Below are 23,005 nucleotides of genomic sequence, written 5' to 3'. Positions count from 1 at the left end.
TTTTATGACTACAGATTTTATGATTATGACTTAAAGCATACAAAAATCTGACATCTAGATTCTCAAATTATCAGAATATTTCCTAAGATCAATCCAAAACAGCATATGTGATGCAAAAATGTCCAACTTCATTTAGTTTTCTTCTAGCATATAAATTTCCTTCAGGATTAATAAAGTTTTATTTGATCTCTTAAGAAATCAGTGTTCTCCAGGTGCATCTCAAATAATTAGATGTAAGTTCTTCCTTTTCACAACTTAACCTAATTAGGTCCACTTTCATATATTCTGTTTTCATTACACCTAAAGTGAAATATTTCGAGTATTTCTTGTTCTAATTTTCAATCAAGTATCTCAAATTATTACAATATTTCCCAAGATCAATTTTTTAAAAAAAAAAGATTTAAATATAGAAATGTCCAATGCAAAGTATGTTCATTTATACACTCAGTAGTTTTTTTTTTTGTTTTTTTTTTTTTTAACCATAAATTACTGAATCGATAAGATATTGCATGGAGGTTCCTTGATTTCTGAGGTTACTGACCAATCAAGCACAGTAATATCATGGTCACCAAACCATTTGGTGGTAGTTTTGACTCTGTGGGCCGATGCTAAGTTCTGCTGGGGAAAAAAAGTCACCATTTCGGCACCAAACTGACTGTTCTCTGTGACGTTTATGTGCAAGATGCACAGCAACTGGATGCTGTTATGGGCATAGAAAGGCTGCTTTAACTTCCACTCAGATATTTTTGCTGCATTCACTGAAACTCGGACATTAGAGTCTCAGTGGATGACTTGACCTCTCAGCCCCTCATCCCCCTTTGGAGGCACCTCTGTTAAAACGGCTGTCGTCGGCTTACACAAGTGTGATGGGGAAACATGAAAACCACATTTTACATACACCAGGAACAGTAATTTAGCAATGTAGACGTGTTATATCCAGTAATGAAAAATATTTTCATATTTAAAGATTCTAGATTTGAGTAGATGTCTATCCATGCAACCAACAAGAGTAGAAGACAAGTTGGTATTCAGAGTATTTTCATGTATCTCAAAATCTGCCTAGGTGCGATTGTTAAATGAAGTTTTAGCAGAACAGTTACAAAGTTGTAGTTATTTTTGAAGGAACGCTCAAGCAATTTATTGCTGCACTTCCATAAAGTTGATTTACAAGATAAATGTTGAAAAGAAAGGATAGATAGATAGATAGATAGATAGATAGATAGATAGATAGATAGATAGATAGATAGATAGATAGATAGATAGATAGATAGATAGATAGATAGATAGATAGATAGATAGATAGATAGATAGATAGATAGATAGTCTTGTATTCATATATAGCTTTTCAAGTCATGAAATTACATACAAATATAAATTACATACAAAAAAGGTAATCTAGCCTTGAGTGGAATAGGAGAAAATGGAAATACTCAAGTGAAGTACCTTCATACAGTTCCTGAGTAAATACATGTACTTTTCTCACTGTAAACATTCTAAAATTTTCTTATAGAAATAAAATCAATCTAATATCTGTGAGGAAATGTAAGAACTACAGTGTAAAATATAACAAACCCTGAATGCCAAAAGAATAATTTCACAACAGGTCAAAATTCAACTTTATTTATGTGCCTTATGCCACTAAAAGACCCCAAACAACAAGTTATTAACATTAAAGGCTCAGCCTTGCTTTATATTAAAAAAACATCATACACCTGTATATTTACATACATTTCAATAAAGTTTTTGTTCAGTAGTAGACCACTCATAATGTAGACCCCTCCTCTCCAAGCTGCATGTTACACATACACACAAATTCTTGCGTGGCATCATGCAACATAAAAGTTCAGTGTTTAACAGTCAGTACAACGGCAGTGCACGTTTACAGCAGCAAGTTCATCATGTAGTGTTTGTTCACAGTGTTCTACTGTGTTCTGTCGTCTCTGAATCAACACAGAGACTCATACAAAATCTAATTTAGTATAAAATTTTCTCTCTCAGTCTCACGCACACACACACTTAAGTGCACTCAGATGCTGGTTTGCATTGACATCCAGTTTATCATCAGTAGTGATCCATTGTAATTATCTTTTCTCTCTCCGTGTTCTTATAAGTTACATTTTTAAATGTGGATGTGGAGCTTCTGAACAGAGGGTTGGTCCCCTGAGGAGGAACCGAGAAAAAACACAAAGACAAGGAGATTAATAAAATATTGCTGCGAATACACTGAGGCTTGGATATTCTATGTCTTCTATTTTTAATCATTCCTAATATACCAAATAAACTATCTTTAAAAGAACAACTTATCCCATTATTTTCATAGGTACACTTGCACACTAATTTTTTCCCCTGCTAGATGTTATATTTTACATTTGCAGATTTTTTATTGTACTTTTAAAATTGTCTGATTGTGTGGATGCATTGACAGCATTGCCTCTTAATGTCCTTGTACACTGCACAATAACAATAAAGGAATTCTGTTTTCATTGGAATCAATCATTTCTAGGTCAACTTCAAAACCAACAAAGGACCAATCTGCGTCTATGCTGTCCAATACGCTCAGCTTGACTGTGGTTTTCAGATCTGTTTCCATTTCATTTCAACTGTTACTCTCAAAAACAAATCATAAATACATACATTTAATTTCCGAAAAGGATGCAGAAGATAGGAGAGTATTAGGAGAGTCTTAGTTTAGTCTAAGGGGAGGCCAAAAGAGTAAAGAGACTCTGAATCTAAACTCTTTGTTTTCTCTATTTCCCCCCTCATGATTTTATTTTTACTGTTCCAATAATATTAACAAACTTACTGGATGTCTAATATATCATTTGGAATCATAATTCCTAAATGGAGCTCAATGAAAATACAGGAAGTTTGCAGAACAACTACAAAGGTCTCTGGCACTGAAGAGTCAGCTACAGTATATCTGACTTATTCTTCCAACAACTTATTTTTACTAAGGATAGACTGATTATCGGGCTGGTCGATTATCGTGGCCGATATTTGGCATTTTTCCGATTACTGGTATCGGCATTTTTATTGGCCTATTAATGATCAGTTAAATGTGCTAGTTCCGGTCTGATCTAGCCTCTTTGTCATCACTCTGTGGTTTCAGAAATGTTTCCCAAGCAGAGACTGAACAAGAAACACAAGCTGTTACTGCAAACCAGCAAATTAGCATCTCTAGCGGCGAAGTTAGAAAGCAGACACAAATTATTCTGAAACAGTCTGGAAAATAATAACTAATAATGGTTTAAGTAATGGAACAGTAAAAGATTAAGAAAATAGAGAAGAACAGCAGGAGACAAACTGATCAATCTCAGTCGATCCCACATAAACAGAGGAGAACATCCTGATTTAATCATATCTAGTTCTATTTTAAATATTCAGTTATAGTCACCTTTTGTTAATGAAGAAGCCTAGTTAGGAATGACAGATTCTCTGCTATGACACGCTGGTAACACATTACATTTTATGTTTATCGGTTCCAAATATCGGTCATCGGCCTTTCTTGCGTACCAATAATCAACATCGGTATCAGCCCTGGAAAACCCATATTGTTCGATCCCTAATTCTTACCGACTGCCATTTCGCCTTTGCCCTCTCAGCCTCAAACTTGGCCACCTCTTTCCGATCGTGGACCGACACCAGCACTTTCCACACAGCCAGCAGGATGATGCCGATGCACACGACGGAAAGCGAGACCCCCAGAATGATCATGGGGATGTTGGGAGGCTCCGGGCATCCTGAGACGGGACAGAGGATGAGACCAGATGAGACTCACGAGAACTCAAGTTTTTGTTTTCCATGTTGTTGCATAGCTTACCATAAATCTGCGGGTTGTAGGCGGAGGTCCCCGTCTCGTCTTGTAGCACATGAAATGACACCCAGCACTCATTTTCCATCATGAGCGTGCACGGTGTAGAAGGGCCCTTGTCATAATCTGAGAAGAAACGTGAACATACATATCCATAAGGAGGGAGCTGAATCTGTTGAGTATCATCTTCTCTTTTGACTTTGTGCTGAGAATGTAAAAGGATATATGCTCCTCTGTTGTGTTGTCAGTTTGATTTCCATATCAAAGACTACAATCTGGTGTGTGTTCATGTGTGTGGACCACACCATTGTATTTCACATGCGAAGCCTGAAAATCCGCCGTGATAATCAGATATACCTCTCGGCTTGCATAAGTACGGCGGGTTTAAAATCAGCTTTTCTATGAAGGAAGACCAGGTCCTTTGGCTATTCACATGTACTACAATAGCTCTGCCTGTACAACAAGGTAAATAATATGTTCCCCATTGTCCCGCGCTACCCAAAAGGACATGGATGGTGTTGTGTTAGTGAGGAGAGGGGGGCTACAGACTTCAGAGAGACACCCGAGTCCACGGAGGTCGGCATTCCTCCAAATCACTGACCCAACGCTGAAAGTTAGCATGGCTGTATGTTGATACCGCCGTCAAAAACACTGAGCTGAGAGGACGAACTCTGGTGACAACAAGCATTTACAACACAGGTAGGCGATCACGCAACAAGGTGTTTATGGTGGACTTCTTATTTCTAAAATGATGGAGGTTTCCCATCATGGAAAACTGCTGATTTAGTCCAGTGGGTGAAAGTCTGAAACTCTAAACTCTGGTTTTGACCTTTAACTTATTAAAAATGTTTCTATGTGACTAAGTCTTTGCTAACAAGGTTATATTGAATTAAAACAGATCTTGAAATAAAATCAAAAACATGGCTGATATATACACATGATTGCTTAAGATACTACTTTTCATAAAATATTTGAAGCAATACGAGTTGGAGAAACCATGATTTTCTATTAGCTCAGTAACAATATTATACAGATTTACCATATGGGACCACTACTGGAGTGGTTTCACCTATCATACCTGAACAAAACATGTTCAAATATTAGCCATAAATGCAAAAAAAAATCACTTTATTTTCATTTTTTCTCACAATCTCTGCCTCTGACTGGCACCATACTCTATATTGTTAAAGCTCCTATTGGTGCCAATCAGGGAAATAAAAATCTAACTATTACTGTGAAAAATAAAGATTTTATGGTTGGTGGAATATCGGAATAGGAAAAAAGTAGACATTTTTGGACAAAATTTCCATCATCATATAACTATTTCATCTTATTCTATCAAAGCAGGGTTGTACCACTGAAGACACTCCATACAAATTAGTAATTCTGCAAAATTTCAGGACTTTAGCTAAATTATTTTTAAATTTATGGCACTTCAAAAAATCTTTAACTCAAAACTAATGTTACCTGTGAGTCCAGATTTTACACATTTTACTTAATAGCATACATATGCACAGAACACAAAAAAATCTGCCAAATATGAGATGGTCAGGTGTGAACTTTCTTTTTTAATTTAGTGAACTGAGGTGGAATGAGACGTATGTTTTTCGACTGTTTACCTCCATTGACCTAATATGAGTGAGTAATAAAAGTGAACTTGCATAGACTTGAAACCTGCTAGACATCCTGCTTGGTGATTGTTGACAGAGAAAACATTGTGTATGTTTTTCTGCTGTCAGTGTCGGATCATTTTATCATGGTGGCAGTTGACAGCAGCGACTGTTTCGTACATTTTTCCTTGTTAATCTTGACATTCAGGTTAGGATGAAATAGCACTATGCACTCCTTATCGACTGTATATGTATAAACAGTAGCCAAATGTGGGAGTTGGTCTTGTTTTTTTGCATTATAAAAGTCCCTTCTTAACTATTTCTTGGCTTAAAGGTTCTAACTAGAACATGAAAACACTTTATAATATAGTGAAATTGAAAGAGACAAACAGGGAATAGTGTTTGTGACAACATGCAGTCCAAAGCCATCACTGAACAGGCAAACTTAACTACTGAGAGGATAGCAAAGCAGCACTGTTGGTTCTCGGTACATTTGGGGGTTCCTTTACCTGCTGTTGTGTTGATGGAAATTTTAGGAGCGCTGCACCTCTGATCGCACAACTCAGCGTCGTCCTTATCTTGAAGGTGGCATTCTACACAGGCCCTGGTGGTAAAACAGGCAGAAAAACAAGAGGTCAGGTTTACCTCACAGATGACACAGCAGCCCCTGGGAAGCCAAACTTTAATGAGGCTTCAATCACTGCCACAGGAGTCACTGTGTCGGTCACTTATCAGCCTTTTCCCAAGGCTTCAGCCGCTCTCCATCGCCAGCCTGCCCTGTAACAGTGCTATCAAATGGCAACAGTCCTGACAGCTGCTTTACAACGGAGAAAGGAGATCTCTTAGTGCCGTGTTGGGGACATTGGTGTCTTTTGATGTTACATGGAAGGTGTAGACACATGCGAACAAGGGGACCAGAACCTGATACGCCTGAACTCGAGAGAAAAGACGGATCGTGTGGCAAAAGGCGACAACATTTTATATCTCTCAGGTAAAGAAACAGCAATTACAGAGGTAAAGCTGAAAAAGCATCCTCTGGATTACACCTGCATTCAGCTGAAAGTGTGTTCTCACCTTGCAGAGCTACAGGCGTCTCCACACGTCGGACACTTCTCACACTTGTCCCCAGATGCTCCGGCTACAGAGCAGACACAGCGGCCACATTCACATTTCCCCCGGCCGCTGCAGAGGACGCCATCCTCCGACGTGCAGGCCTCGGTGCTGCTGCTGCAGTTACAGTACTCCCCCGTCCAGCCGCTTTCACAGCGACACTCCCCGCAGTCGCACACTCCGTGACCTGCCAGCAGACAATCTTTCAACAACCGCAGCGACAATAACTCATCCAGATTCATTCGGAGTTACTCACCTCCGCAGAGCTCCCCACGGAAGCGAACACAGGAGTAATTGTCACACTCGCAGTATGATCCATAGATGCGGCCAAAGCTGGATGCATGACACACGCACTGTCCACAGTAGCACTCCCCCTGACCGTTGCATAGCTCGGACTCATTGTTGGCCCGGCAGTTGCTCAACAAAGCGCTCTCCTCATTACATTCGCACTGAGCTCCCAGGAAGCCCGGCTGACAGACGCACACGCCGCACTGGAAAGCCCCCTGGCTCTCGGCGCACTGGCTGCTGTTGGCTTCAGGAGGCTGCTGGCAGTCGCAGGAGCAAAGAGACTCCAGCTCCACCTCCAAGCTGTCCTGTAAGCCCACCGGTTTGAGGGAGAAGTGCCGGACTCCTGCCAGGCATCCTGGAAGCTCCACAGACACGTTGAACACGACCTGAGGAGCAAAGAAGAGAAAGAAAAGCAACCATGAACAGAGCTTTTTGAGTTTTATTTGTGGAGCCTCTGTGCTGCAGCGATCTACAGCGAGTAAATGAGCTCTGCTGCACTTGATCATACAGTAGCTCCTCTAATTGACAGCAGAGTGGCGCAGCGGAAGCGTGCTGGGCCCATAACCCAGAAGTCGATGGATCGAAACCATCCTCTGCTACATCAGCATAAGGGAGTTCCCTTCGGATTAATTAAGTTTTATCTTATTTAGTAGAAAATGAGCTCTGTATTTCATTTTGAATCCAAACCACATAAACCCTCCACCCAGCTGGCAGGGAACGTTCCCACAACGTTGGTCATCTACAAGTCCTACGTGGAAAACGTTTTAATCAAATGTCCAATAATACTTTCATTCCCAGTAATCTTCCTATACCGTTAATATAATATTGTAATGCCCACGTTCAGAGGATGTTGTCAGATTGTGTTCCATGATAACAAAGTAGGAAAATTTTAAAATAAACATTCAAAAAATGTTCTCCAGACGTTATCAAGGCCTCAGATGATTTTTAAAAAATGTTCTTGTAATGTGACACGTTAACAAACATTCATCCTGCAATATTCCAAAGACGATTTGAGAAGATGTTGAGGGAACAAATTATCCAGCATTCCTCTATAAAACATTCTCACAATAACAAGAGAAGAACGTTCTCAAACCAACATTCCAAAAATGTTTTCCAGATGTCACTGAGACCTCAGATGACAGAACTTCCTTTATAACACGTTCCTCGACAGTGATATATTAACAAAGGTGGAACGTTCCATCTGCAACGTTCTTTGATATTTTGGGGATGTTGGATGTTGTTGAGTGAACACATTAGGGAATTTATAAAACGTTCCCATGAAGTTCTACATTGTTAATTAAAGAAGAACGCTCTCAGTGCAACATACAGTTTTGAAAATATCTGGGCATAATGATCTAACTGTCATTAGTCATCCTACCTTTAAGCAGAACATTCTGGGAACTAAAAGAAAACTTCCCATTGAAAACATTAGTAGAACTTTGCAGAATTTGTTAGAATGTTTTTGAAACAGAAAGAAGTTCTAGCTGGGCAGCTACCATAAATACTAAAATCAAAGCATATTAATGCATCTCTGAAAACATTGTACAACACAAGCACTATTTGGTCTGTTTTAAGTAACACTGGCTAAAAGCTACAGTGCAAAGTCCTTGGTTTAGATTTTTTCATGGATTTTGTTGACAGTAAGAAAAATATACAATACTATCAGCTTTACTATTTAATTTATCATAACCATCTAGATAAATAGAGAAAAGAAAAGAAAAAAGAAAAATTTGGGCTGCAACTCAAAAAAAAACAACTTACAAATATTTAGTTAACTGCTATGCAAGTAGTGAAACAGCACATCCTCACAGTTGGGACACTGAAACAATAATGTGTTTGCTATTTTTGCATGAAAAAATTACTAAACGGATGAATTAACTGTCAACTGTGCAGTTATTCTTCTGACATTTTACTCACTGATTAATCAGCTAATGTTTGCATCTCCAGGTAAAACAGAGAGATCACTCTACTTTCTGTGGTGTGGTATGATCTCACACAGGACCAGTTCATGCCTTTTTAACATCTCAAAAGCTTAAGACTGAACTATTCATTACAAGTGCTTAGAGGGAGAAAGGCTTCAAAAGTGTATTTACTAAAATGTACATCTGACAAACAGACAGCTGATGTTATTTTTGGAACAGGTTCAAAATCATCCATGTTACTGACTCATTATCAAAAGGCTGTTTGTGCTCTCTAATTTACCGTTTTGATTCAGCAGAATTAAAGACTTTTGCTGGATTTCAAATCTTACTCTGGCCTGGTGATAAAGATAAGAAGTATTTCAAAATTCTCCTAATTCCCTCTTATCCATAGAGTCCTAGGTAGTTCATTCTGGACAGTTTTATAGCCGTTACTTGACAATATGTGAAGATTGTTTTCGAGGTCAAGGTTTTAAAAAAAATGTTGTTAAAGGGAAGCTTAAAGGTATATAGCAGATGTCATTAAATTCACGTTTTAAATAATCTGAAAAAAATAATGGGATTATTATATCTATTTAGAGCAACACTCACAGATTGACTAGTGTCACACACTCATGTACCCAAAGTAGGCAATAATCAGGTACAGCTTACAAAGATGAACACAAATTAGACACACTCAGATTTCTGCAGAGGTTGCTGTGAGTTCTCACATTGTTTTCAAAATGATTTTACTAGTTTTCAGCCTAAATGGCCTTAATATATTAACTAGATTTTCTTTTAATTGATTTTAAGTGAAGGACAAACACTTTCATTAAGGCAGCTTTCAGCTTTTATGCTGAGAGCCGTTGTTCACAATTTGTTCTTATATCTCTGGGTTTTTTTGATTAATTTTTGGTGTCCACAGTTGTTTAATTGTTCCTGTCCGTCTACTATCTTATCCGTCTCATTAGTTTGTCAGTTGCCTCTTTGAACTACCCTTGCCGTTGTAAGTTGTGCTGCGCAAACACAGAAAAAAGCAGTTTAAAGCTGAGGCAACTGACCGTCTCTCCCGGTTTGATGTTGGAGCAGCGTTTCAGATCAGGCAGGACGGTCCCATTTGGGCAGATGGTTGTGAAGGACATCTGCAGCTTCTCTGTGTCTCCAAGGACCTCGAGTTCAATCTCTGAACGCAGTTCCTAGAAAACAGTTCATATAGACTATATTACAGCAGGCTATATGGGAAAGCAACACGCAGCACAGCTTGGTACAGAACACAAGGTCTTCCTCTTGAAAACACTAACATCTAATACAGACATATAATGCCTTGTGTTATCATGAAGCAGGATTTCCAAGGCGGTGAGTGCAATTCTACTTTCACCCTGCGCTGACCTGTAATGTGCCGAGACCGTTTGAAACCTCCTATCTAATTCTCTTTTTTGGGTGAGTCATCGTCCCAGGTGTGCTGCACCACACAAAGCACCTGAGGAAAGAGTGACAGCTAACCTCAGCCTGAGAAACGACTGTTTGACTGACTAATGAACTCTCTGACACACTGTCTGGGTGCTAACACAGGGTTAATTGTGTGTTCGCTGTAGGCCTGCAATTGTACTTCAGTGTTACCAAGGTGGAGAAAAGACAGGAACATTTATGGGATACACCCACAGATTAGGCAGCTAAAGCAGATTCAAACCGTGTTATTCAGTAAATATGCGTATTTAGAGCAGGGTGGTTTGAGTATCTATCCACAAAACATTAATCCAAAATTGCAGGTAGGTATAAACACTAATCATCGATGTAGCATCACTAAATATCCTCCTGTTTGTGTTGCATTTCTTCAAAGCACCACATCTACAATCAGCGTGATAACAGGGACTCCTCTCCTGGTGCGGTTAACGTGGCAGAGACTAAATGTGGGTGTAAAAGACGTAACTGATGAAGTAATTAGAGGACTGCACACCCACCGCCAGTCATCGCCGCCTGGAGGGGGGGATTTAGAAGGAACAACGCAGTGCAGGAGATAGATGGACAGATATGGACAAAGACAGAAGGAGATAGAGTGAGGAAGAAGGAGTAAGTCAGAGGCAGAGAGGCGAGGAGATCAAACAGATGGGACAAGCAGGGACTTGCTGCCAAACATGCTGATGCAAAGCAACCGGGTGGCAGAGGGAAAAATGTAAAAGAGGAAAAAATGGAAGCAGAAAAGCAGGAGAATGAGAGGGAATAGAGAAAGTAGAGATACTGTCATGTGTAAATGATGACGTTCAGAAGTGTAGCTCCTGCTCATGTTCAAGAAACCTGATTAAAACAACAGAGTTCCTGTCTTCTCGTCACTGTTTTCATAATGGCAGGTGTTTTCTGGCTTATTTCTCATGACTGGTGCCGGCACACGCTGCCTACCAGCACATCCAGATCGGTGAGACTGTTTATTTACTTTGTATGCTGTTACAATCAGCTCCAGGATGTTCTGCGAATCTGTCGCCAGGACTCCGACTGTGGCGCCAGGTATGAGATTTGCATAGTTCTGAGTGAAAAAAAAACAAAACACACAGATAAATAGCAAAGTCACTATTACAAATGTGGGCAGACTTGGCTCAATAGCCCAAATATAAAGTACAGAAAAAAAAAATGCGGGGAAGTAAAGCGGTCTAGTTCTAACAGGTTTGAATGCAGCTCAATAGATAAATATGCTAACCTCGGTAAACTCCCACAAACACTGGCATTTTTTGCAGTTTTCTACTCTGGAATTCTTTCACTGGAAAGAAATTAACAACTTTATCGGAAGGAGGTGTTACCCTGTAGTTGCGCTCCTGCTCTTCTGTGACAGCAAATATCAGCAAGATGTTGTTCTCCACCACCTTATCAACCAGCTGCCCGAGAGTCGGATACTCCTGAAAGACAATAGAAGGTGAAGGTCAGCACTGGTTTAAATGAAGAAAATGGGAAAAACTGCATCTAAGTCTTACAAAGAAGGAGCTTTGAGGGTCTACCTGCAATGTGGACATGGAGTATTCATTGTTGGCGTCCAGGTGACACTGTCCGTCATTGGGAATCACAATTCCCGCCATTTTGCTGTCCATCCCAAAGTGTGAGTCAGCATCACTGACAAACACCAGCAAGCGCATGGAGTCATTCCTCCAGCCTATCTTCTCCTATCAGAACACACAAACTGCACTGACTGATCAAAACATAAAGTTCACAAGGTAGAATCACAAACTAACATCTAAGGTTACAGCTATTTGAATATTTAAAAGCTGTTACCCCACAAACTGCTGCTTGCATGACAGCGTCGAAGCCGCACTCCGGCACGTCCACATTTGCAGATACATGCTGCATGGTGATTATCTCGTTGAACTTGTCAGTGTTGCTTGTCAGAGACAAGACGTGTTTATAGCCAAATGTTGGCAGGCAGGTGAAGCCAACCTCCCTGTAGCACACCAGAAAGAAAAAAACAAAAACAAACATTTGAAAAATAAGATTCTCTGAGGTGACACTGCTCAAATTTCCAGCCTTGGAAAAAGAGGATGTTGTTGAAACCTCTGGTCATGTTTTCATGTTTACTGTGCTACCTGCAGGGATTGGCCAGCTCTTCTTCTGTGATCTTGATGAACGGCAGGACCGGCTTCTCCACGAAGGAGCCGAAGCCCATTCGGAACTTGCTGGTGAGGTTGGCCATCTCTTTAGACAGAGTGGAGCCCAAGTCTTTGATCATCTCCAGGTCATCGAACATGGACGCCGACAGGTCCATCAGGTAGTAGATGTCCACAGGATAGTCCTCTGTGTGCTGAACCTGAACCTGGAAAGTCACCTGGCTGCCTGTCAATAAAGACAGATCACTTTAATGTGCCTGATAATGGAGGAAGATCATCAATATAAAAAAGTCTAGACTACGTACCAGGTCGCAGCTTGAGGGCCATCTTCTGAGGGGAGATCTGAGTGCTGTTGGAATGAAGCGTCTTCTTCCCGAGCAGCTGATCCTGGAGGATTTGGCCTTTGGAAATGGGGAACTCCAGTTGGCCCCTGGCACATCCCTTTTCTAGTAAGATATCCAGTGTGTCACATCTTTCTGTGACTGAAAACCAGTCTGTGAAATTCTGAGATGCAAAGGAGAAATCATGCTGTTTACAAATGGAAGACTGAGATTGTTTTACAGCATGCCATAAAGCATTATCTGCATTTGAGCTACTCGTGCAGTTCCATTTTGCTTGAAAGTCCTATAGTTTTGAATGCATTTTGCTCACATGTTGTATGTGGTATACATGGCTGCTTACCTCCTGCCTGCACCAGGCACAGTCAGGACTGAGCTGCACACACTGGTCACAAGTCACAGCGCTGCCAGCTGAACATGATCCTGCAGCACAGACAGACATCGGCCAGATCGTTTCAAAAATATCACCAGAGAGGAAATCTAATTTTTTTTAACTTTCTTTTTAAAACATGTATATTGTTGTGACAAAGTGCATTAAAAGCTAACACATTTTTATTAAACCGGCTTTTCAAAATAAAACACCAGTCAATGCCAGCACAGCATTGATGACTTCTCACTCTGTTTGCACTTGACAAACGTGCTGCCTTTGATTTTTTTTTTCCAACAGAAGTGCAGCTTACCCTCCACGGTGTTGATCCAGTACCGGAGAATCAGGCTCAGCAGTAGAAGCCCCATTAGTCCGTGAGGTTACTGGTCCGGAAGGTAGAGAAAAAAATCGGAATACTTCAAGTTCTTTTCATATTGACAGGAGGGAAACATATCCAGCGTCATGCCTCACTCTCCACAGCCGAGAACAGACGGGAGAGGAGAGCGCTGCCGAGCCGCACTACCTGGATGGAGGAGGAGGAGGAGGAGGAGGAGGAGGAGGAGGAGGAGGAGGAGGAAGGGGAGGTGAGGCTGTTCTACCTGCGCTGCCTTTTATGTCACATCCGTCCAGGTGAGACAGAGCGAGGCGGGCAAAGAGGAAATCAAACCCATGTATGCAGATTTAGTTGCCCGATTTGCTCAGAATGAATCAGGTGTAGTTCCTGCAAATCGCACTTAGTCACGTGTTGAACTGGAACAGAATAAGTCAGTATGGGGGGAGTTTTTATTTTTTTAAGATAAAGAAGCTTGTAAAGGTTTGCGTAGTTTCTCAGTCATCCAGGTCATTGTAAGAGTATGAAGGCTACAGGAATGGGAGAGCAAGTGATAACAACAACAACAACAATAAGAAGAAGAAGAAGAAGAATGACAATAATAATAATACATACATACATACAAACATACATACACTACCATTCAAAAGTTTAGGGTCACTTAATAAAAACTTAGTATTTAGAAATGTCCTTTTTTTTTTTTTTTTTAAAAAAAAAAAGGAAAGCAGTGTTTTTAAACTGAAGATAATATTAAATTAATCAGAAATGTAGCTGAACAGAGCAACTTCAATTAATGTAGAGCAACTTTAATTAATGTAGAGAAACTTTAACTCCTTTCGAGCAACTTTAACTAATGTAGACAACTTTAATTAATTTAGAGCAACTTTAACCAATATAGAGCAACTTTAACTGCTATGGAGCAACTTTAATTCTTTTAGAGCAACTTTAACTAGTATAGAGGAAATTTAACTCCTTTTGAGCATCTTTATCTAATGTATAGCAACTTTAATTCATGTACACTACTGTTCAGCAGTTTGGAGTCACTCAGAAATGTTCTTATTTTTGACATAAAAGCTGTTTTTTTCAAGGAAAATAACATTAAATGAATCAGAAACACAGTGTAGACATTGTTAATGTGGTAAACGAGTATTCTAGCTGGAATCGGCTGATTTTTAATGGAATATCTCCATAGAGGTACAGAGGAACATTTCCAGCAACCATCACTCCTGTGTTCTAATGCTACATTGTGTTAGCTAATGGTGTTGAAAGGCTCACTGATGATTAGAAAACCTTGTGCAGTTATGTTAGCACATGGATAAAAGTGGGAGTTTTCATGGAAAACATGGAATTGCCTGAGTGACCCCAAACTTTTTAACGGTAGCGTACATTCATACATTCATACATACATACATTCATACATACATACGTACATACATACATACATACATACATACATACATACATTCATACATACATACGTACATACATACATACATACATACATACATACATACATTCATACATACATACATTCATACATACATACGTACATACATACATACATACATACATACATACATACATACATACATACATACATACATACATACATACATACATACATACATACATTCATACATACATACATACATACATACATACGTACATACATACATACATACATACATACATACATACATTCATACATACATACATTCATACGTACGTACGTACATACATACATACATACATACATACATACATACATACATACATACATACATTCATACATTCATACATACATACATACATACATACATTCATACATACATACATTCATACATACATACGTACATACATACATACATACATACATACATACATACATACATACATACATACATACATTCATACATTCATACATACATACATTCATACATACATACGTACATACATACATACATACATACATACATACATACATTCATACGTACATACGTACATACATACATACATACATACATACATACATACATTCATACATACATACATTCATACATACATACGTACATACATACATACATACATACATACATACATACATACATACATACATACATTCATACATTCATACATACATACATTCATACATACATACGTACATACATACATACATACATACATACATACATACAAAAGTAATAGTAGTGATCATATCAAGTATAAGTAAAAGAGTGCTTCTATGTATGCTTCTATTCCTCCACATTACAGAGAGAATATTATAATTATCGTTCCATACACTCATCTTTCATTTCATTCAGATTTTCACAGAAATATATAGATTACACTACTAGAGGCTACAATGAAGTGTACAATGAAGAGTAAAGCAGTGTTTCCCTCTATGAAGTACTAAAAGCAGTGTGTGTTTAGGACTCTTTGTCTCTTTCACATGTCTATTGATGGTTAGCAATTCCACCAAAATAATATATCACGCTTTTTAATTTCAACCGGTAAAACTGTTCATTATTTCACAAAAACAAAGCCAAAGTTAGAGAGAAAAATATTAATATATATATGATATTTTCCACCCTTTGACCCGGTAGTTTTGTTTAGAGACCTTATGGAGGGGCCTAACCTCCAGGTTGGGAACCACTGGACTAAACTACCCTGCTGTACTAGTACATAAAGTAGCTCCACATTAACCAATATATCAATACTGGTTAATATTGAAAATATATCTGTGTCGCCTTGAGTAATTCACTTCATTACATGCTGCTATTGTGTATTTTGACTTACACAGAAGTTTGATTCAATACTTTATTGTAGTGGTACTTTTACTTCAGTTAAGGATCTGAGTGCTTTACCCTCCACTGTATTGATTAGCCTATACTGGACAGATAACCTTGTTTTCTGCTAATCACATTGGTTACAAAAGCTGATAACACAATGACACTCGATTAGAAATGAAATAAGGTCACCGCTCCGTAAAAGAAGGTGGGAACGCATTTTAACTTGATTTAGTACACTCTTAAAATGTAGTTCAGGGGACCTGTTCCCACCTCTTCATTTAATTCAGAATTGGAAGATAAACATTGAAATTTATTGATTAGATAAGTTGTAAACATTATTATTAGGAGTTGTATTGACCCAATAATGATGGTAAATTACACCGACTTATTTTTTTTATGTATTTTAAACAGAGATTTATGCATTAATTAAATTCAAACTAAATTCAAGTTGTGGTAAAATAATTTAATAATTTGGCTTGATAGCTTAATTTTTGTACACTTTAAGTTCAGGGTTCCAAGTGCTTAAAAACCTAAAAATAAAAATGTGTCTTCATGCAACCAATTATTAAGTAAATGGTCATTTAAAACACAACCGATTGTGTAGGAAAAAGTAATTCACCAAACTCAGTATAGTTCATTGGTTGAACCCAATTTCATAGCTCAAAAAGAGATATTTTGTTGAACCTATGCATTTTTTTTAATGTACAATCAACAGCATCCCTAGAGTAAAAATCCACATATAGGCTGCTATTTATATAACTTATTGCTCCAATGGTTTTGTATTTCATTCTGCTTTTCTGTACTTGACCATTACCCTAAAGTTGTTGTTCCATTAAACATCACTATGACTGTGGATTTAAAAGGTGTTATAGGAATACATATCACTTTACACATTGCTAAGAGATTGTTTGCACCCTTTACTGCATCCATGTAAAAGGCTTGCATGAAGCCACGCTCTAATAAACTCGCTCACGTATTGAACTTTGGCTGTAGAGGAAAAATAAAACTCAGACAGGCCTCGCAGTAGGCAAATACAATCGCTGAGCTTTATAACCCAGACACCATAACCGAAGGTAATGTTAATATTTAACAGCAGGAGAACTTGAATACACGCCATTGTCTGGGAAGAATTTCTCAGCTTGACAATTAACTCGGGACGAAAACAAAGCAGGCGACCTGATCACAAGATATGAAACATGATCGTATGAGTGTGCCGGGGGGGAGAGGAGGGAGGAACTGTGTAGGTGTTGCACCATTGACAGCTGCAGTGCAAATATCCCAACTCAGAGGAATCTCACAATTCAGCACCACACCCCTTTGAATCTGGGTGAGTCCCATCTGTCACCTCAAACCAAACCCCACCTCCTCGCCTCTTATACCAACCCCTCTCACCCTTCTCACCCCTTCTTTTCCTCCTTTGGTCTCTCATCGACACTCCTCTCTCCTCATCCTCTTGGTGTTTTGATCCATCTTTCCCATGTGTCCATCAGTGAAACTGCCTTTTCACCTAAGCCTCCTTTAGTCTAATTCATTTCATTTTCTCTCTGACAATCTACCTTTAATTTGTCTCCTCTCCTCGCTCCTCTCCTCTCCTCTCCTCGCTCCTCTCCTCTCCTCTCCTCGCTCCTCTCCTCTCCTCTCCTCTCCTCTCCTCTCCTCTCCTCTCCTCTCCTCTCCTCTCCTCTCCTCTCCTCTCCTCTCCTCTCCTCTCCTCTCCTCTCCTCTCCTCTCCTGAAATACCTCAATATGATGCAATCAAGCACCATTTTTCACAGCATCTCATTTTTTTTAGCTGATTTTGTGTCCTGTACGATCAAGCGCCGTTAGATGTCTGAGGTGTAACAAGGCATCAAAGTTGCACCTCACTGTCTCACATTCCAACCTGACTTTACTCTAAATTTAAAACCTGTTGCCATTCAGCTGGGTCAGGAAATGAAGACTTTCCTCCCAGAAGTCTGACAGTACTGTTTTAGTCTGATGTGATTTTTAAAAGAGTATCAAGCTCATCAAAATTCATGCATCCATAAATTATTCCCCCAGATGTCAGCGCTGTGCACATTTACTATGCATAGAAACGGAAGTATACCCTGACACCCTGCAATGAGCCGACTCACCTTCAGAGCCGTCCTCTGATAACATGCTGTCCCGTCTCAGTCTTTCTTCCTTGTCATCAAGTGAAAAATGGAGAGGAATGGGAGATCATCAGGCCAAAACATTCGCTCTTATTGTGTCCCGGCTCTCAGTCAGAGTAACAGTAAACCTATTGTAACAGCGCCCTTTATGAAGCATGGCGCTAGGGTGACCCTGCTGCCCATGCTCCTTGGCTCATGTGTGTTTCAGAGTGTGTGTGTGTGTGTGTGTGCACGCTCGCATCTGAAAGTGGGTGAGCGTGTGTGCATGCATACTTGGGTCATGTGTGGGTGTTTGTACAAGATCCAGCTTGCCCATGTGTGTGTGTGTGTGTGTGTGTGTGTGTGTGTGTGTGTGTGTGTGTGTGTGTGTGTGTGTGTGGGGGGGGGGGGGAGGCCGTAATGATAATGAGTGACAGTAACAACTGCTGGCTGTGAGACTTCCACAGGAGGCTGCTTCTTTATTAAGAGACGACACGACTGATGGGCCAGTGTTGCACTCTAGAGGCTGAAGCTGGTGCGAACTTGCACCACAACACTCAAAGCAAGGAGTGTGTCATTAGTCTGGATTGTGTGTGTGTGTGCACATGTTTGCTCAAGTTCAATTACTTCCTGCAATGAGGAGGAGGAGGAAGCAGAAAGAAGGAGTGCCGGCACTGTGATACAGCCTCCTTCTCACTGCGGTATGCCAGGAATGCAGGTGTACACATGCAGTATGTGAGTAGAGCAAAATAAAATAGCAAAGGCCTATAAAAGAATTGAACATTGCATAACTGCAAATATCACAAGTTTTGATCCAGAGGCCGTTACAACTTGTACAACATTCACCACTCTCTGTTCCTAGACCTAGAACCTCAGTTCAGTTCTAAACAAGAATCCACAAACAAGTCCACTGGAGTTGAATATTTACATCAGCATGCCACTATGTTCACAGTGATAACGGCAGCATGTTGATGTTTAGCAGGTGTAATATTCACCAGCGTATTGTTTTGGGAACTTGCAAACATTCTGTGATAAGCAAAGAACACAAAGTGGAGCTGAGGCTGATGGGAATGTCATTTTTTTCAGGTATTTGGTCATAATGTTGCGCAAAAAGAAATTTGGACCTGATAAGGATGAAAAATGAAAGTTAGGAGACAAAATTATTACAATTCATCATCTGATGACCATTAACGTGCACCAAATTTCACAGCATTCCATTCAATGGTTGTCAAGATATTTCACAAACTATAGGTAAGGTTCATCTTTTGGGGACTGTATTCTGAGGACCATGAATGCAAACTTTCACAGCAATCCCTTCAATACTTGTAGACCTGTGACAAAATGTCAAAACTGTTAGCTACACAGTTTTGCTATAGAAGAAAGGTCATAGATTCACAAGCATCTGCAAGACGTATCCTCTGGATACAATGAACGTCGGAACAAACTTTCATAGAATTCCTTCCAACAGTTGCTGAAATATTTTACAGAAAGCCAAAACTGTCAACTTCACAGTGGTGCGATACTGGGAAGTTCAGAGGTTCACCAACATCTGATATGTTCATCCTCTGGGGACCATGAATGCAAATGTTCATAGCAATTCATCCAACAGTTGCTAAGATAATTTACAAAAGAAAATACTGTCAACTTCATGGTGGTGTGATGGAGGTCAAAGGTTTGCCAGAGTCTGCTGGGTTCATCCTTTGGGAAAGATGAATACAAACTTTCACACAGTCCATCCAATCGTTGTTGAGATATGTAACTAAATGACAGAACTGTCAACTTCATGATGGTACGATAGAAGAAAGATCAAGGGTTCACACACATCTGTATGACTCATCTTCTGGGTACCATGAATGGAAATTTCACAGTAATTCATTAAATATTTCCAAAGATATTTCACAAGAAGTCAAAACTTTTGGTCTCCCAATGATGCTATAGAGGAAAGGTCTAGGGTTCACTGACAGTAGAATTCATCTTCTGGGGATAATAAATGCAAACTTTCACAGCAATCCAGCCAATAGTTGTCAAGACGTTTTAACAAAAGACAAAATTGTCACCTTGTCTGTAGTGTGATATGAATGTCTATACAAACTTTCCAAGCAATCCATCCAACAGTTGCTGAGATATTTCACAAAAAGTCAAAACTGTCAACTTTATAGTTGTATGATAGATGGAAAGTCAGGGGTTCACCAACGTCTTCTGAGGACCATGAATGCACACTTTCACAGCAATAATCCTATTTTTTTGCACGTCAACCTCACAGTTTTGCTATAGAGAAAAGGTTAGGGATTTACCAGAATCTTTAAGATTCATCATATGGGGACCGTGAACGTCTTTACAAACGTCCATATCTGTCCAACAGTTGTTGAGACACTTCATTCTGGACCAAACAACACATACAGACATGCCAGTAGCATAGCTAAACAGAAGAAGCTACAGGAAGTACAACAGACATCCCTCTTCCTATACGGACCTATAACAGCAGAATTTGTACAAAAACTATGTATAATGGCTGTTCTGTGAAAACCAACAGCCAATCATTTTTGGGTTAACAAAGAAAAACAGATCTGTCTTCAGGTTAGTGGCAATACTTAGACAATCCAAAATGTAGGACAGTTTCATCAGCCTGTGTTGCAGATTCATCTTTATTCGCTCTACTGTGATGATTTGACATTTACTGCAACTACAAAATGTGCAAGAAGAAGAAATCAACACAAAAGAAGAAAAGACAAACAGGGTTATTGATGAAGTCTCTTTATTGACTGTATAATGACTGAACCACTAAGGAACTGTGTATAATGTTGTTAAAATAACAGGAATTAGAGTTAGGAAGTGCCAACAAATACTCCTTTCATTATTCAGTTTAGTAACAAAGGTTTGACCTTTGCTGTACTTCTGATGAAGTGTTGTTGAAATGTGTTTGGAAAGCCAGAAAATAGAGAATAGCACTTTCACTATGTTAAAAATATCAAAATTTGATTGAAGTTTGCTATTAGCTGTTGAACAATCTCCATTAAGGCTGTCTACTCTTTCTGATTGCATCACTAACCATGTTAAACATCAGAATACATTCAGATTGGAAAGGTTTATAACAAGAACATTCAATTGCAGACATACTGTAACTTTTTGTAGACCAGTCTACAGAGAGCGCTGCACTTCTACTTTAAATCTAACTTATTAAAACACAAACTTCTCTGCTTTTTCTTGGGTGATTTTTAGGTTAAGAAGCAGTATTTTACTTGACATATTTAATACCCAGATTAGAACAATGCAACACAATGTAACGTTCTGTTTTAACCCCTTGAAGTGACTCTTAGAGATGTATGCTGGCACAGGCTTCTACCTGTTTGTTGTAATCCAGATATGACCATGAGTTCTGCAGCTTTGTACAGGCAGAACATGAGCCTGAAATTTTATTCATTACACTACCAAACATCAAAAGACATTTTTACATTTATACTTGTTTTTCATCAGGTTATACTCAAATCAGAATATATATTTTTTTCAGAGCTGAGGCTGAACTTAGCAGTGGTATTAACACCGCACTGTAAAACGATTAAATTACAAGTAAAAATATTTATAATGCAGCAAAAATGTCCCTTGAAGATTATTCTTACTGATGCAATAATGCTTAGGGACCTGGTCTGTGAATTAGCTGTTAGCTATTGACCTATGAACATGGCATCGATTATTATAACAATGCTTCTTTTTCTGTCCCAATTAAATAAATGTATAAATAAAAATAAAATAGGAGCCATTTTACTGTTGAAGTGAAATTTATAACTATTTCACATAGGACTGCATCCAATGATTGTTTTAATAGTGGATTTATCTCTTGATTATTTTCTTGATTAATGACTTGATTGTTTGTAATAATGCTGAAAAAAGTGCGTCATGCCATCACAATTAACTTCATAATGCTTGTTTTGCCCAACCAGTTGTCTTAACTTGAAAGTTATTTTAAAATTCTATCAGTAAATTAATTAAAAGCAATAAATGTTCACATGTAGAGGCTGGAATCATGAATGATTTATTAAGTAGTTAATCATTTGTATATATAATTGGGTAGTCTCTGCTTTAAGGTCTCGTTTGTGAGTATTTTCTGCTCTTGTTCGTTAAATGCGGGTGGACAATGAATCTTTTGGACTTGGTTGGACAGAGCAAGAAATCTGAGGGCATTCATTTCTTTTTAAAAACAATTTTCCCACATTTAGATAGAACAAAGTCAACTGGATAACTTTAGTCAACTTTAATAACTGGAAGTTGAAGCCCTTCGCTGTACATTAAATAACAGTTTACTGTTTATTTGGATATCCCGTTTTGACTTTTTCTTTAAATATATCCTATAACACTTTTTTTGAGATCTGTAAATTACATTGTGGACAGTAACGAGCAGTAACTCTCTGCATCTTCTGGATGTATCCCATGTGTTGAAGTGTGGATGTGTATGGGACTAAAGGAATGATACTGGATACTATAGCAGGCCTCTTTACGTCTGTGCCCCGACCCTGACCTTGGTCCTTCTCGAGGGATCAGCGCCATGTGTCCCCTCAGCTGTGGAGAATTAAAAGAGAGACAGACATTGGAGTAGAGGAAGGAGTGAGACAGAATCTCAGCTCTGCTCATATCTTAGGTTAAAGGTTTGATGCCCTCACAGTAGACATTTGATTGACACGAGTGTGTGCAGGAGCTGAGTGGATGCATACCCCTGGTGTCGGAGTTAGATGAGTGGTGTGTCTCGGCGGGTGTGATTGACTAATCTCGC

At 39.1% G+C, this 23,005-nt stretch overlaps 1 protein-coding gene across 3 annotated transcripts; it reads right to left on the bottom strand.

Moving 5' to 3' along the window:
* Window positions 1-1,604: 1,604 nt before the first annotated feature.
* itgb6 (integrin, beta 6) lies at window positions 1,605-18,409 on the bottom strand. Of its 3 annotated transcripts, XM_035945672.2 has the most exons (16): window positions 18,244-18,409; window positions 13,323-13,392; window positions 12,986-13,065; window positions 12,610-12,808; window positions 12,284-12,530; window positions 11,976-12,141; window positions 11,705-11,866; window positions 11,510-11,605; window positions 11,149-11,238; window positions 9,779-9,913; window positions 6,788-7,205; window positions 6,496-6,718; window positions 5,931-6,025; window positions 3,821-3,937; window positions 3,574-3,740; window positions 1,605-2,160 (listed from the first exon to the last, which is right to left on the bottom strand). In XM_035945672.2, exons 2-16 carry the CDS (start codon window positions 13,375-13,377, stop codon window positions 2,062-2,064), a joined length of 2,349 nt encoding a protein of 782 aa, XP_035801565.2. In that variant the 5' UTR covers window positions 13,378-13,392; window positions 18,244-18,409; the 3' UTR covers window positions 1,605-2,061. The 3 variants fall into 3 exon arrangements, with proteins under 3 accessions (XP_035801565.2, XP_035801566.2, XP_023120422.2); XM_035945673.2 differs by lacking the exon at window positions 18,244-18,409 and having other exon boundaries at window positions 11,705-11,863; window positions 13,323-13,532; XM_023264654.3 differs by lacking the exon at window positions 18,244-18,409 and having other exon boundaries at window positions 13,323-13,531.
* Between the last annotated feature and the right edge of the window lie 4,596 nt (window positions 18,410-23,005).

This window comes from Amphiprion ocellaris, chromosome 1 (genome assembly GCF_022539595.1).
Source record: "Amphiprion ocellaris isolate individual 3 ecotype Okinawa chromosome 1, ASM2253959v1, whole genome shotgun sequence".
Taxonomy (NCBI): Eukaryota; Metazoa; Chordata; class Actinopteri; family Pomacentridae; genus Amphiprion; species Amphiprion ocellaris.
The sequence above is the reverse complement of the archived record's forward strand: the minus strand, read 5'-3'. Positions and strand labels throughout refer to the sequence as shown.

Bases quoted from the DNA above. Each gene is read 5' to 3' on its own strand.
- itgb6 (XM_035945672.2), bottom strand. From the start codon at position 13,377: ATGGGGCTTCTACTGCTGAGCCTGATTCTCCGGTACTGGATCAACACC. The intron at 12,809-12,985 runs GTAAGCAGCCAT...TTTGCATCTCAG, and splicing joins GTGCCTGGTGCAGGCAGGAG to AATTTCACAGACTGGTTTTC. The intron at 7,206-9,778 runs GTCAGTTGCCTC...TTTGCTCCTCAG, and splicing joins ACATCAAACCGGGAGAGACG to GTCGTGTTCAACGTGTCTGT.